The sequence below is a fragment of the Symsagittifera roscoffensis genome, chromosome 3 (genome assembly GCF_963678635.1).
Source record: "Symsagittifera roscoffensis chromosome 3, txSymRosc1.1, whole genome shotgun sequence".
Lineage (NCBI taxonomy): Eukaryota > Metazoa > Xenacoelomorpha > Acoela > Convolutidae > Symsagittifera > Symsagittifera roscoffensis.
This window is the reverse complement of record NC_087064.1, coordinates 22,228,590-22,241,717: the sequence shown is the minus strand read 5'-3', so window position 1 is coordinate 22,241,717 and position 13,128 is coordinate 22,228,590. Positions and strand designations below refer to the sequence as shown.

General features: G+C 30.4%; 1 protein-coding gene across 1 annotated transcript in view; it reads right to left on the bottom strand.

Annotated features, from left to right (window-relative positions):
* LOC134841488 (uncharacterized) overlaps positions 1–13,128 on the bottom strand; it is a 42,355-nt gene that overhangs the window by 12,016 nt on the left and 17,211 nt on the right. Inside the window, exon 4 of the mRNA XM_063857511.1 lies at positions 8,180–8,522. Within this exon, the coding sequence (XP_063713581.1) occupies positions 8,180–8,522 (343 nt within the window). The remainder of the gene's footprint in view (positions 1–8,179; positions 8,523–13,128) is intronic.

Here is a 13,128-nt window from a genome sequence, read left to right as displayed (position 1 = left end):
AAAAAACTAAACATAAAGTGTCAAATTTTTTAAATCAAAAAGATTAAAATCGTGTCCTGTCATTTTTCTTCTGATATCCCGAGGTGAAGAAAGGGTTGAAGGGTATGTAAGATTAAGCAGTACAACAACGATCACTCAAAATTTCGATTTAATAAAATAATCGCTTATCAATTTGGTAAAAAAATTCAAACGCTTATTTTTTGGAAAGAAAGAAATTTTCTATATAAAACGTTTTTTAAGTTTTTTCAATTTCTGTCGGTTTCATTTTCGAGTTTCATATATTCGATTTTTGATAAATTGAAAACATAGTTTTTTCTCAATCTTTTTTGTTTTGTTGAAGAAATCTTTCAACAATATTTCTTTATGACGAAAATAAGATACATCTTAGTGTCGATTATTGGAATTGTTTTTTATTTTTTCTCTATTTCGAAATTAGTTTTTCAAGATAATGTTAAGAAAGCAAAATTGTATTCTTTTTCGCTATGTCATTTTTCTACCATTTCATAGAGTAGTATTTCGTGTAAATTTTGTTCTTCTAACAATTTTTTTTTGTATCAACTCAATATAGGATTTTTTGTTTTTTTTCTGATCTCTTTCTCAAATTTTGAAATTTTCTGGGTTTTACATAGACTTTTTTCTGATATCTTTAATTGGAATTTTTTTTGGAGTTTTCAGTTTTAATATATTTTTTTCTGCTGTCCTAAAATAAAATTCTCAAGTTTCGGATATTTCTAGTTTTTATTTATTTATAATCTGATATCTTTTTCTGAAATCTTGAAATTTTCTGTTTTTTTTCATAATTTTTCATGATAACTCAAAAAAAAATATTTGAGAACTTTCTGTTTTTTTATCTATACATGTTTTCTGATATATTTTTCTCAAATTTTTGAATAAAGAGCAGATAAATTTTAATTACAAAGATAAAAGTCTTCTGACAAATTATATCCTGGGGGAAAAACAAAGGATTAAACAGGATGTAAAAGATAAGGTTAGAAGAGATGAAAATTTTAGTAGGAGCTAAAAATCTTTTTCTCAAGTTTTGAAATTTTTTGGAATTTTCATTTTTAATATAATTTTCTCTGATGTCTTGTAATAAAATACTCAAGTTTCGGATTTTTCTGGATTTTATTTAATTATAATCTGATATCTTTTTCTGAAATCTTGGAAATTTTCTTGTTTTTTTCTTGTTTTTTTTTGATAACTCCAAAAAAATGATTTGAGAACTTTCTGTTTTTTTTATCTATACATGTTTTCTGATAATTTTTTCTCAATTTTTGGAATAAAGAGCATATAATTTTTAATTACAAAGATAAAAGTCTTCTGACAAATTGTATCCTGGTGAAAAAAAGGGTTTAACAGGATGTAAAAGATAAGGTTAGAAGGGATGAAAATTTTAGGAGCTGGAAATCTTCTCAAATTTTGAAATTTTCTGGGTTTTACATAGACTTTTTTCTGATATCTTGAAAATGAATTATTTTGGAATTTTCAGTTTTTTATATAATTTTTTCTACTGTCTTTCAAAAAACTCTCAGGTTTTGGATTATTCTGGTTTTTATATAAAATTAATATAATCTGATATCTTTTTCTCAAATCTTGGAATTTTTTGTTGTTTACATATTATTTTTTTCTGATACCTCAAAAAAATTATTTGAGAGTTTTCTGTTTTTTTTTTAGATAAAGATGTTTTCTGTTATCTTTTTCTTAAAATTTGGAATAAATAGCATATACTTTTTAATACAAAGATAAAAGTATTCTGACAATTTATATACTGGGAAAAAGAAAGGATTAAACAGGATGTAAAAGAAAAGGTCAAAAGGGATGAAAATTTTAGTAGGAGCTGAAAACCTTCTCAAATTTTGAAATTTTCTGGGTTTTGCATAGACTTTTCCTGATCTTTTAAAATGGAGTTATTTTGGAATTTTTAGTTTTTTATATAATTCGTTCTGATGTCTTCAAGTAAAATTCTTAGGTTTTGGGTTATTCTGGTTTTTTATTTATATATATACTGATATCTTTTTCTCAAACCTTGGAATTTTTTTTTAATAATTTTTTTCTGATGTTTCAAAATGAAATTCTCAAGCTTCCGATTTTTCTGGTTTCTATTTATTTATAATCTGATATCTTTTTCTCAGATCTTAGAATTTTCTGTTTTTTACATAATTTCTTTCCTGATAACTCAAAAAAATGATTTGAGAACTTTCTGTTTTTTTTATCTATAAATGTTTTCTGATATCTTTTTCTCAAACTTTGGAATAAAGAGCATATAAGTTTTTATTACAAAGATAAAAGTCTCCTGACAAATTATATCCCGGGGGAAAAACAAAGGATTAAACAGGATGTAAAAGATAAGGTTAGAAGGGATGAAAATTTTAGTAGGAGCTAATTTTTTTTCTCCAATTTTGAACTTTTCTTGGTTTTACACAGACTTTTTTCTGATATTTTAAAATGCATTTATTTGGAATTTTCAGTTTTTTTTATAATTTTTTCTGATGACTTTTCAAAAAATTCTCAGGTTACGGATTATTCTGGTTTTTTGTATATATATATATATATATATATATATATATATATATATATATATATATAATCTGATATCATTTTCTCAAATCTTGGAATTTTCTGCTTTTTACATATATTTTTTTCTGATACCTCAAATTCTGATATTTTAAATGGATTTTTTTTGGATTTTTTAGTTTTAATATAATTTTTTCTGATGTCCTTAAAAAAAGTCTTAAATTTCGGATTTTTCTGTTTTTTTTTATTTATAATCTTATATCTTTCTCTCAAATCTTGGAATTTTCTGTTTTTTACATGTTTTTTTTCCTGATAACTCAAAAAAAAATTATTTGAGAACTTTCTGTTTTTTTATCTACACATGTGTCTGATATCTTTTTCTCAAATTTTGGAATAAAGAGCATATAATTTTTTATTACAAATATAAAAGTCTTCTGACAAATTATATCCTGGGAAAAAAAAAGGATTAAGCAGGATGTAAAAGAAAAGGTTAAAAGGGATGGAAATATTATTAGAAGCTGAAAACCTTCTTCTCAAATTTTGAAATTTTCTGGGTTTTACATAGACTTTTTCCTGATATCTTAAAATGGAATTATTTTGGAATTTTTAGTTTTTTATATAATTTTTTCTGATGTCTTTAAGTAAAATTCTTAGGTTTTGGGTTACTCTGGTTTTTTATTTATATATAATCTGATATCTTTTTCTCAAACCTTGGAATTTTTTTTTAATAAATTTTTTCTGATGTTTCAAAACGAAATTCTCAAGCTTCCGATTTTTCTGGTTTCTATTTATTTATAATCTGATATCTTTTTCTCAGATCTTAGAATTTTCTGTTTTTTACATAATTTCTTTCCTGATAACTCAAAAAAATGATTTGAGAACTTTCTGTTTTTTTATCTATATATGTTTTCTGATATCTTTTTCTCAAATTTTGGAATAAAGAGTATATAATTTTTCAATACAAAGATAAAAAGTCATCTGACAATTTATATACTGGGAAAAAGAAAGGATTAAACATGATGTAAAAGAAAAGGTTAAAAGGGATGAAAATATTAGTAGGATCTGAAAACCTTCTTCTCAAATTTTGAATTTTTCTGTGTTTTACATAGACTTTTTCCTGATATCTTAAATGGGATTATTTTGGAATTTTTAATTTTTTATATAATTCTTTCTGATGTCTTGAAATAAAATTCTCAGGTTTTGGATTATTCTGGTATTTTAATTATATATAATCTGATATCTTTTTCTCAAATCTTGGAATTTTCGGTTTTATATATATATATATATATATTTTTCTGATACTTGAATAAAAATTATTTGAGAATTTTCTGTTTTTTATAAAAACATGTTTTCTGATATCTTTTTCTCAAAAGTGGGATTTTTCTTTTTTAATAAATTTTTTTTTCTGATGACTTCAAATAAAATTCAAGTTTCGGTTTTTTCTGGTTTTTATTTATTTATAATCTGATATCTTTCTCTCAAATCTTGGAATTTTCCGTTTTTACATGTTTTTTTTCTGACAACTTTAAAAAAATATTTTGGAACTTTGTTTTTTTTATCTATACATGTTTTCTGATATCTTTTTCTCAAATTTTGGAATAAAGAGCATATAATTTGTTATTACAAAGATAAAAGTCTTCTGACAAATTGTATCCTGGGGAAAACAAAGGATGAAACAGGATGTAAAAGATAAGCGTAGAAGTGATGAAAATTTTAGTAGGAGCTTAAAATCGTTTTCTCAAATTTCCGGGTTTTACTTAGACTTTTTTTTTCTGATATCTTAAAATGGAATTATTTTGGAATTTTCAGTTTTTTTTCTAATTTTTTCTGATGTCTTTTAAAAGAATTCCCAGGTTTCGGATTGTTGTTGTTTTTTATATATATATAATCTGATATCTTTTTCTCAAGTTTTGGAATTTTTTGTTTTTTACATATTTTTTTTCTGATACCTCAGAAAGAAATTTTTGAGAGTTTTCTTTTTTTTTTAGATGAAGATGTTTTCTGATATCTTTTGCTCAAATTTTGGAATTTTCTATTTTTTACATCTATTTTTTCTGATACTTCAAAAAAATTGTTTGAGAATTTTCTGTTTTTTTATCTATACATGTTTTCTGATATCCTCTTCTCAAATTTTGGAATAAAGAGTATATAATTTTTTATTACAAAGATAAAAGTCTTCTGACAAATTATATCCTGGGGGAAAACAAAGGATTAAACAGGATGTAAAAGATAAGGTTAGAAGGGATGAAAATTTTTTCTCAAATTTTGAACTTTTCTTGGTTTTACATAGACTTTTTTCTGATATTTTAAAATGGATTTATTTGGAATTTTCAGTTTTTTTTATAATTTTTTCTGATGTCTTTCAAAAAATTTTCAGGTTTTGGATTATTCTGGTTTTTTGATTTATATATAATCTGATATCTTTTTCTCAAATCTTGGAATTTTCTGTTTTTTACATCATTTCTTTCCTGATAACTCAAAAAAATGATTTGAGAACTTTCTGTTTTTTTATCTATATATGTTTTCTGATATCTTTTTCTCAAATTTTGGAATAAAGAGCATATAAGTTTTTTTATTACAAAGATAAAAGTCTCCTGACAAATTATATCCCGGTGGAAAAACAAAGGATTAAACAGGATGTAAAAGATAAGGTTAGAAGGGATGAAAATTTTAGTAGGAGCTAAAATTTTTTCTCAAGTTTTGAACTTTTCTTGGTTTTACATAGACTTTTTTCTGATATTTTAAAATGGATTTATTTGGAATTTTCAGTTTTTTTTTATAATTTTTTCTGATGTCTTTCAAAAAATTTTCAGGTTTTGGATTATTCTGGTTTTTATTTATATATAATCTGATATCTTTTTCTCAAATCTTGGAATTTTCTGTTTTTTTCATATATTTTTTTTGATACTTCAAAAAAAATTATTTGAGAGTTTTTTGTTTTTTATATATACATGTTTTCTGATATCTTTTTCTCAAAAGTGGGAATTTTTTATTTTAATAATTTTTTTTTCTGATATCTTTGAGATAAATTACTTCAAGTGAAAAAAAGTTATCTGATAATATTTTATTCCCCCTCAGCGATTTCATAAAGTTATCCTCTGTAATAACAATTGACGAAATTGTCCCCAATGATTCCGGTCATATACCCCTAAAAATCAACTCAAGTGAAAAAATTAATCTGATAAGATATTTATTACGACCCCGAAAAAAAAAAAGATTAGGCTAATTGAGTAACATAGTCACGCGACCTTGACAGGTTGATCTTTCTCCGAAAACAGGCATGACCTCTTGTTGCGCTATACTACTGCTACATCCAGACATTTTGTTCGAGATAGAAGTGTATGCATACATTTCAGGATGGCATAAGCAACACTTAAGGGTGTAATCAATCTAACCAACAGGCTTAACAACTGGCTTGCAAATACGTAGACGTAAAATCAAAATTTTTCCTTCATTCTTAGTTAACAAAGACCAGAAAAACAAAAAACGCCTTTATTCCTCACCATATATCAGCCAAATTAGGATCTTACCCAGCTCAACTACTAACCAAGGAGTTGAGCAGCATCCTATGGGGCGACTAGTTTTCGGTGCTAAATGCTTGTCCTCAATAGAGTACTTAATGCTCTTTCAAACAGGAAACGACTTTTGCATCAAAAATCTAATGTACAGAGACGTAAACAACCCAGTTTCTACCTAAATGACTTTTTTCATTTTTTCAACAAACTTTATGAAACACAACAGACAAAAAAATCTTAGGAACTGGCTTTCAGAGACGAAGGGCTTAATTGTTTTACGTTTTATCGAGTACTACAAACATGCTTGACTTGCTCAAGGATCCAAAATATAAAACAAAGAATACAAAGCGTTATAAAACCTGAAACAAGACTGCTCGTATAACAGAGCAAAGCCCTGAATGTTCCCCTTGTCCCTTATTTCTTATCGAATAGTTTTTGGGAAAATAAAATTTTGAACACCTATAAGTTTTGGACAATATCAAAGTTTGAAATGTTGAGTCGTATTGAATTAATACAACCGATCCGATTAACAACCGTGCCGAGTTTCAATTCAATTTGGAACGGTTTTGTTGTGCAGAATAATTCCCCACGCATTAATATTTTGCATTACGCTCCCAGGAATATGAAAAAACTCTTCAAACCGCGCATATTTTAGTCCAGAACATGGTCAATTTGCCCATTTTCAAACCTCCAGAACTTCACAAAAAACAATCCGTTCAAATACTTTTTTGATTTGAACTCAGGAAACCGATATCTTCAATGGAGTTGAAAATTTTTTTGTTAGAAACTGTGATTCCGATCGGCGAAAATTGGCTAAATAAAAAAACCCACACCAAGCGTAAATATTCCGTTTTCTTCGAAAGTCGGAACAAAAAGCATAGCTAATACAAAGTCTTACGTAAAATTCTGCCTGGCTAAAGTTTTTTTGATCTCTTAGATTTGATGCATCTTTCACACTTGTTTTGAAAAAATTATAACAATTTTGGTTGTCCGGTAAAAAATGATATTAGGCAAATACGCACGAGTACATACCGACTACTGAGAAAAAGAGACTGTGTCGACATTAGAAAATTATGAACCTATCATATTTATAGGCCACTTAAACAAATTAAGCGAGATACAATTCAATGTTTCGTCAGCGTTTTTCAATGCGCCATGGCAACCTTCGTATAATTATGAATGTCAAACGCACGCATGTCTATTAATTAGTGCTACAAACTAGATAAGTCCACCAGTCATTTTTTGTTTGTGTTTAAACAGAACTACTGATTTATACGGAACTATTTGTAGCTGCAGCATACTGGATCTCAAAAGGCTCTGTGAGATACATAAAAAATGCTAGTCAAACCTTTTCTATACCATGAAAATAAACTGAACAAAACTTAAATCATGTATCTTTAATGGTAAAGTTTTGAAAATTTTCTTTTCTTCTAGACCAAAAACTGATGATTGCCAGTTAATTTTTTTGTTTATAGGCGCTTAATTAAGTGTGTTAAATTACTTTATTTTTCGCCTAAAATTGCTAATGATTGATAATCATTGGAAAGTTTTGAAATTTTGATTTAGTTATGCGCAGATTTTCAAAAAAGGTCATAATTTCATTGTACAATATCATTTGGCTTTATTTTAATCATTATTAGCCTAATTCTTAATTCTTTTACAATTGAATTTAAAACCGAGATTTCCAGATAATTTTATTATTTTTTTTGGTCAGAAAGTCTTAGATTAATCATCAATAAGATTGCCAAAATTATCCTAATAATAAGGCCAAAGTTGAGTCTTATAATTTTCATTTATGATAAAATGCTAGTCATACAACTCTCATGTATGATCATACATTTTCCTTATGAAAGAATGCTAGTCATAAAATTCTACCTTTCGACACTAGTTACAATTTGACCCTAGTATGAGTCTGATTTGACCCTAAATCGACCCTGATTCGACTATAGTTTGAGCCTGATTCGACTCTACTTCGACCCTCATTCGACCCTAGTTCGACCATCAGACTGAAATCAGTATGATGCTTCGACTATCAGACCGAAATCAGGTGCGTTTTTTCTGTCTGGAAAAATTCGCTGTTCGACCGACTTCGGTCGGATCATATTTTGACCAGTTCAACCCGTGAGAAAACCTTAATAAAACACGGTCACCTTGTTATTCTGTGCAGCATCTTTGAGTTGAAGTGCAAAATACTGCTGCTGCTTCTGTATCCCACGTTGAGCACATATCTGCGGAAGCCAGCTGGGCACATGATGCCATAAAACCCATGTCTGCACTCCATTTGACCTGCGATCGATACGTTCATGCACACCAAATCGAAGTATGGAAACAAACCCACCAGTCCGTCTCCTATTTTGAGCGTTTCCTGCAGCGATGACACCAAACACTCGTCAACAATCAGGCCGATTTTGCGGCCCAAGAAGTATTGTTTGTCTTCCTGCTTCAAGTAATTTTGCAGAGTAGACTTGTCACAATCAGCTATCACAATTTTCTCTAAATGCAAAACAAAAGTTTTGTTTTATAATTCAATTTTTGCGAGCAGCAATTTTATGCAGGCGAGATCTTTTTCATCACTTCGATACTATAAACACGCTTTTTTCTCGGAAAACTAACAAACCAATAGTTAAGTTAAAAGAAGCAAGTAAGGAGCAAGAAATCTGAAGATATTTTAATGACCAAAAACAGAATCAAAATAGTCACAATCCGAGTTCTGCATCTGCAAGAACTAAAAACAAAGCAGCTAAAAAAGAATTATCATAGTCTTCATGCCATTATCGTCAAATTTAACAATGAACCGGTTGAAATTGGTTTCTTGATGAGTAGTACTACTCAACAATCGGGACAACTAATAATTATTGAGGTTTCTGCGATTCACAGAGAATCTATGAAAGGCTATCCAGCCTGTCTGAGCATAGTCCGTTTCTCTTATCTCCCCACATTCCAGACTGAGATATTTTGTTGAGTGAAGCTCTTTTTGCGTCTAGAACTTTCACGTGGTGCCACTATTGAAGCCGTAATCGGTCAGGCTGTGGTACACCTGAAGCTAGAGGTCAAGTGAGATGTCCTCACATACTATCATTGCCACGGCAGACGATCTGTCGATCATTACACGAACTGACGAGCTCAAAGTGAACGCCTTATCATTATTCTAAGTGCAGCCAAGGGATGAAACTGAACTTGTTAAAAAAACCATAGCGTACTTGAAAAATAACCCAGTTAACTTTTAGTTATCAAAACATGTAAATTTGACAAATTGAAAAATTTAAAAAAACCCCCGACAATTAGTTTTTTATAAAAGTCTGGGGAAATTGAAAAAAGTTAAATTAAAAGTTAAAAGTTAAAAAAGTTAAAAAGCTAAATAAGGTGCTATCAGAGATATCCACACCGGAATTCCACGGATGATAATCGATTATAACGGAAAAATGTTGTCTACAATATTGTCATTAAAATCCATTTTTAATGCAAACTAAGACCACGAAATCGATTATATTGTCATTATATTCGATTATTTTGGTAAAACTCAATCCATTAAAATCCATTATAACGGATTATAATCCGTTTAAAATCCATTAAAATTGATTAGAACGGATTAAAAACTTCACATTTTTTAGCAAAAACATTTGCAAAACTTGCAACATTTCTGCGTTACTCACGGCCTACTCGCAATCTAAACCTAATCGAATTAACCCCCTCCCCACTTTTCCCCCATCCGCATTTGCCCAAATCCTCTCCCCCATCCTCCTACGCCCACCACCATGTTTACTTAAACTTGAGTTTACATCCAACCAACCCCCCCCCCCCAAGTTACAGTCCCACCAGTTTTATTACCATTTTGAGGAAGGTTACTCAGTTGTCCCATCCCCTGCCTCCGGGGGAGGAAGGTTAGTCGGGGGGGGGGGTTAAACTAAGATGGGGGTAAAATGAGAAGGGGTAAACTGGAGGGGTGTAAATCATAAACCCCTCTCCCCCAAAGTCTACCAATAAATAATCCACCCTAAGGGGGTGCAACTGGTGGTTGTGGTAAACTGGCAGGGAGGTGGGGGTGTAAACAGGCAGGTAAACGGGGAAGGGGGTAAACAGGGGGGGGGGGGGGGCGGAAACCGGGAGGAAGTAAACAGGGTATGTAAGACAAAAAAAAATTGACAGTAAAATGTAACAATTTTTGAAATCTAATACGTAGTAACTGCACTAAACAAGAATTGCAATATTTTTGAAACAAACTTGATAATTTCATGACTAACCTCTCAAAAAAGTCCATTATAAATGATTATAATCAATTATAATGGATCATATTGATGTAAAAAATACTAGGGTTGTAATCAATTTTTGAAGGATTATAGTCGATTAATGGGGATTGATTTGTAATTTTTTATAAACTGACTTTAGAATGACAATCTAATTGATTATTATTTAGGGAACTCCAGTGCGGGTAGCGTTCCGGAGATTTAATCAAATAAATAAATAAATAGCAGGTTTGTGTGCCTGACTTCCAGATTCAATATCTAGTCTTCCATAAAACTTTCAGTCCTCGAGCAACCCGTCGAATATTTCCAGTCAGTAGTATTTTCAGAAAGTATAGAAAAGCCAATCTGAATCATAATCTTGCCCAAATATTTGTCTAAGGAAAAAATTAGATCTCGTTATTGAATTTAGGCTCAGGGTGACCTTCTCATAGAGTAATATTGGATACAGTACACCTTCTGTTTGTAGCGCTATCTTATTTTCGGATGGATAAATTTGTGCAACTCCTTAGTCTAATATTAGTGCTAATCTTACTCTTAGATTTCCTAGTCTCAATGGATTTAGTTTATACTGGTTTTCTTGCAACGTTAGAGGAGAGAAAGAAGCAACTGAATTCTAATCTGTGTTTTATTTTCTCTGGCTGAAACTATGAATAGTTCCAGCATTACAATTTATTGTAACTGATAGTAATTGATCATGGTTGGCTGGTTATAAATGTTTTTTTGATAAATATCAAGGTATATAATCAATAATTTAGTTACTTGTTTTGAACTGGTTCCACCCACCCGGGCTTTAGGAAGTTGTTAAAAACAAAATTTTTCCTAAGCAGGAAGGATCGAGTATCTTTTAATTTCTTTGAAGACAGAGTGGATTGATTGTGTCAGCGAAGTACTTGTGATGAGATTGAGAGATTGTTGTGAATGCAAAAAGGTCGTAATGAAGTTGCAGCTTTGTGTTATTGAAATGTCGATTTTGTAAGTTAGAGCGAAACTACGTGCATTCTCAACCACTCGTTCGTAATGATCGAATAGTCAGACAAGAGTTGACTTCTCTAAATGAAGCACCAAACGACAAGGATACGTATGATTGAGTACAGATATCGAGTTGGCCAATGTTCTTTTCGAATGGAGACCTTTGCGGCACCATACTTTATATTCTGTGAGAGTTGACACTGCGGCAAGCAAAACCAACAGATTTGCCTTTCCATCGCCGAGTTTTATTCATTTTTGCTGATTGTTTCTTTTTTCATCTGAATTCTTTACATCATACGTTTGGACTTTGAAGATCAGTTTTATTAAAGTTTGCAAAAACTTCTTTAATTGTTCTGTTATTTTAAGGAGTTGCCTAACTTGGAGCTACTCTTAAAAAGATTGTCACTCGGGGTTTTAAGCACATGAGCAGTACATGTTTTTCAAACAGCAGGTGGCATGTGCCAGTGAGGTTATATTTAGGTGTGTCTATTAGAGTCTTTTCTTGTTTATAATTTTTTTTTTATCAGTGTTTTGTAAGTTGTTTTTTTTTGTTGTGTACTTTTCTCAAAAACAGAGACTTTGATTAAAGTTGACTTGGGTCTTAATAAGTTTGTTTTCGTATGGTCTTAATAAAACCTAGTATGTACTTTCAAAGAAGATTGTAACCAGTTTAACCTGGTTTGTTTGTAGTGGGACTTGATTGCACATGCTGGTAAATTGCCGGCGTTGGTAAGCGGCGTTGGTTATTTGAGCCTTAATTCATTACTTCAATCGGGTTAAAGGACTGCTGTTATCAGTTTTATAGCGAATTTTTTTTTTCATTCATGTCAAAGCTTTTATCAGTTCTATCGTGAAATTTTATTTTCTTTCATTCACGTGCAATTGTTATGCGAAATTGTCAAATGTTTTGAAAAGAATTTACAGAAAGTGGGCAAGGTCGGCTCCATACTTTATATCCTGTGAGAGTTGAGACTGTGGCAAGCAAAACCAATAGATTTTCCAATTTCAAAGTCGTAATGTCATCGAATTTTGTTTCCCTTTTGCTGCTTGTTTCTTTTGCTCTTCGAAATTTTTCACTATAGATGTATCTGCACTTTAGTAATCAATTTTAGGTATGAGCTTATTCGTTATTTTCGCAAAAACTTTTTATTAGTTCCGTTATTTAAAGAGTTGCTGGCCCTGGAGCCACTATTAAAAAATTGTGAGTCGGGTTTTGAGGACTTGTTCAGTACATGTTCTTCGAACGGCCGGTGGCGTGGGCCAGTTTAGTGAACATGTACTGAACCTGTGCTTAAAACCCCGACTCACAATTTTTTGAGTGTCTGTTTGAGTAGAGATTTTTCTTGCTTATTTTTTTTTCTTCCTTTTGCATCAAGGGTTTTGTCAGTTGTTTTTTGGTTGAGCCCTTTTCTCAAAAACAATTTGTCTTTGATAATTTTGACTCAGGTTTTCTGAAAGTTTCATGTGGTCTTAATAAATGTTTAGTTCGTTCTTCAAAAGAAAATTTTATCCACTTTAATCTGGTTTGGTTTTAGTTGGACTTTCTCGTAACTGCTGGTAATGTAGTAGGTTAGTAGGTGGCGTTGGTTATGTAAGCTCTTATTCTTTTCTTCAACGGGGTTAGAGGAAAGTTTGAAAAATCTGAAAGCTGTTTTAAATTGTTATCAGGTGAAATTTGAAATTAATTTATTCACGTGCAATTGTCAGGCGAAATTGTCAAATGTTTCAAAGAGCGTTCACAAAAAATGATCGATATCAAGTGGCGAGTTGGAGAGCTTACAAACTTATGCACACTATAAAAAGGTTAGTGTTATCTCTACTTTGTCACTTTCTTTTAAGTTACTGCATTGTCTTACAATTTTACTACTTATCACTAGTAATGTTTT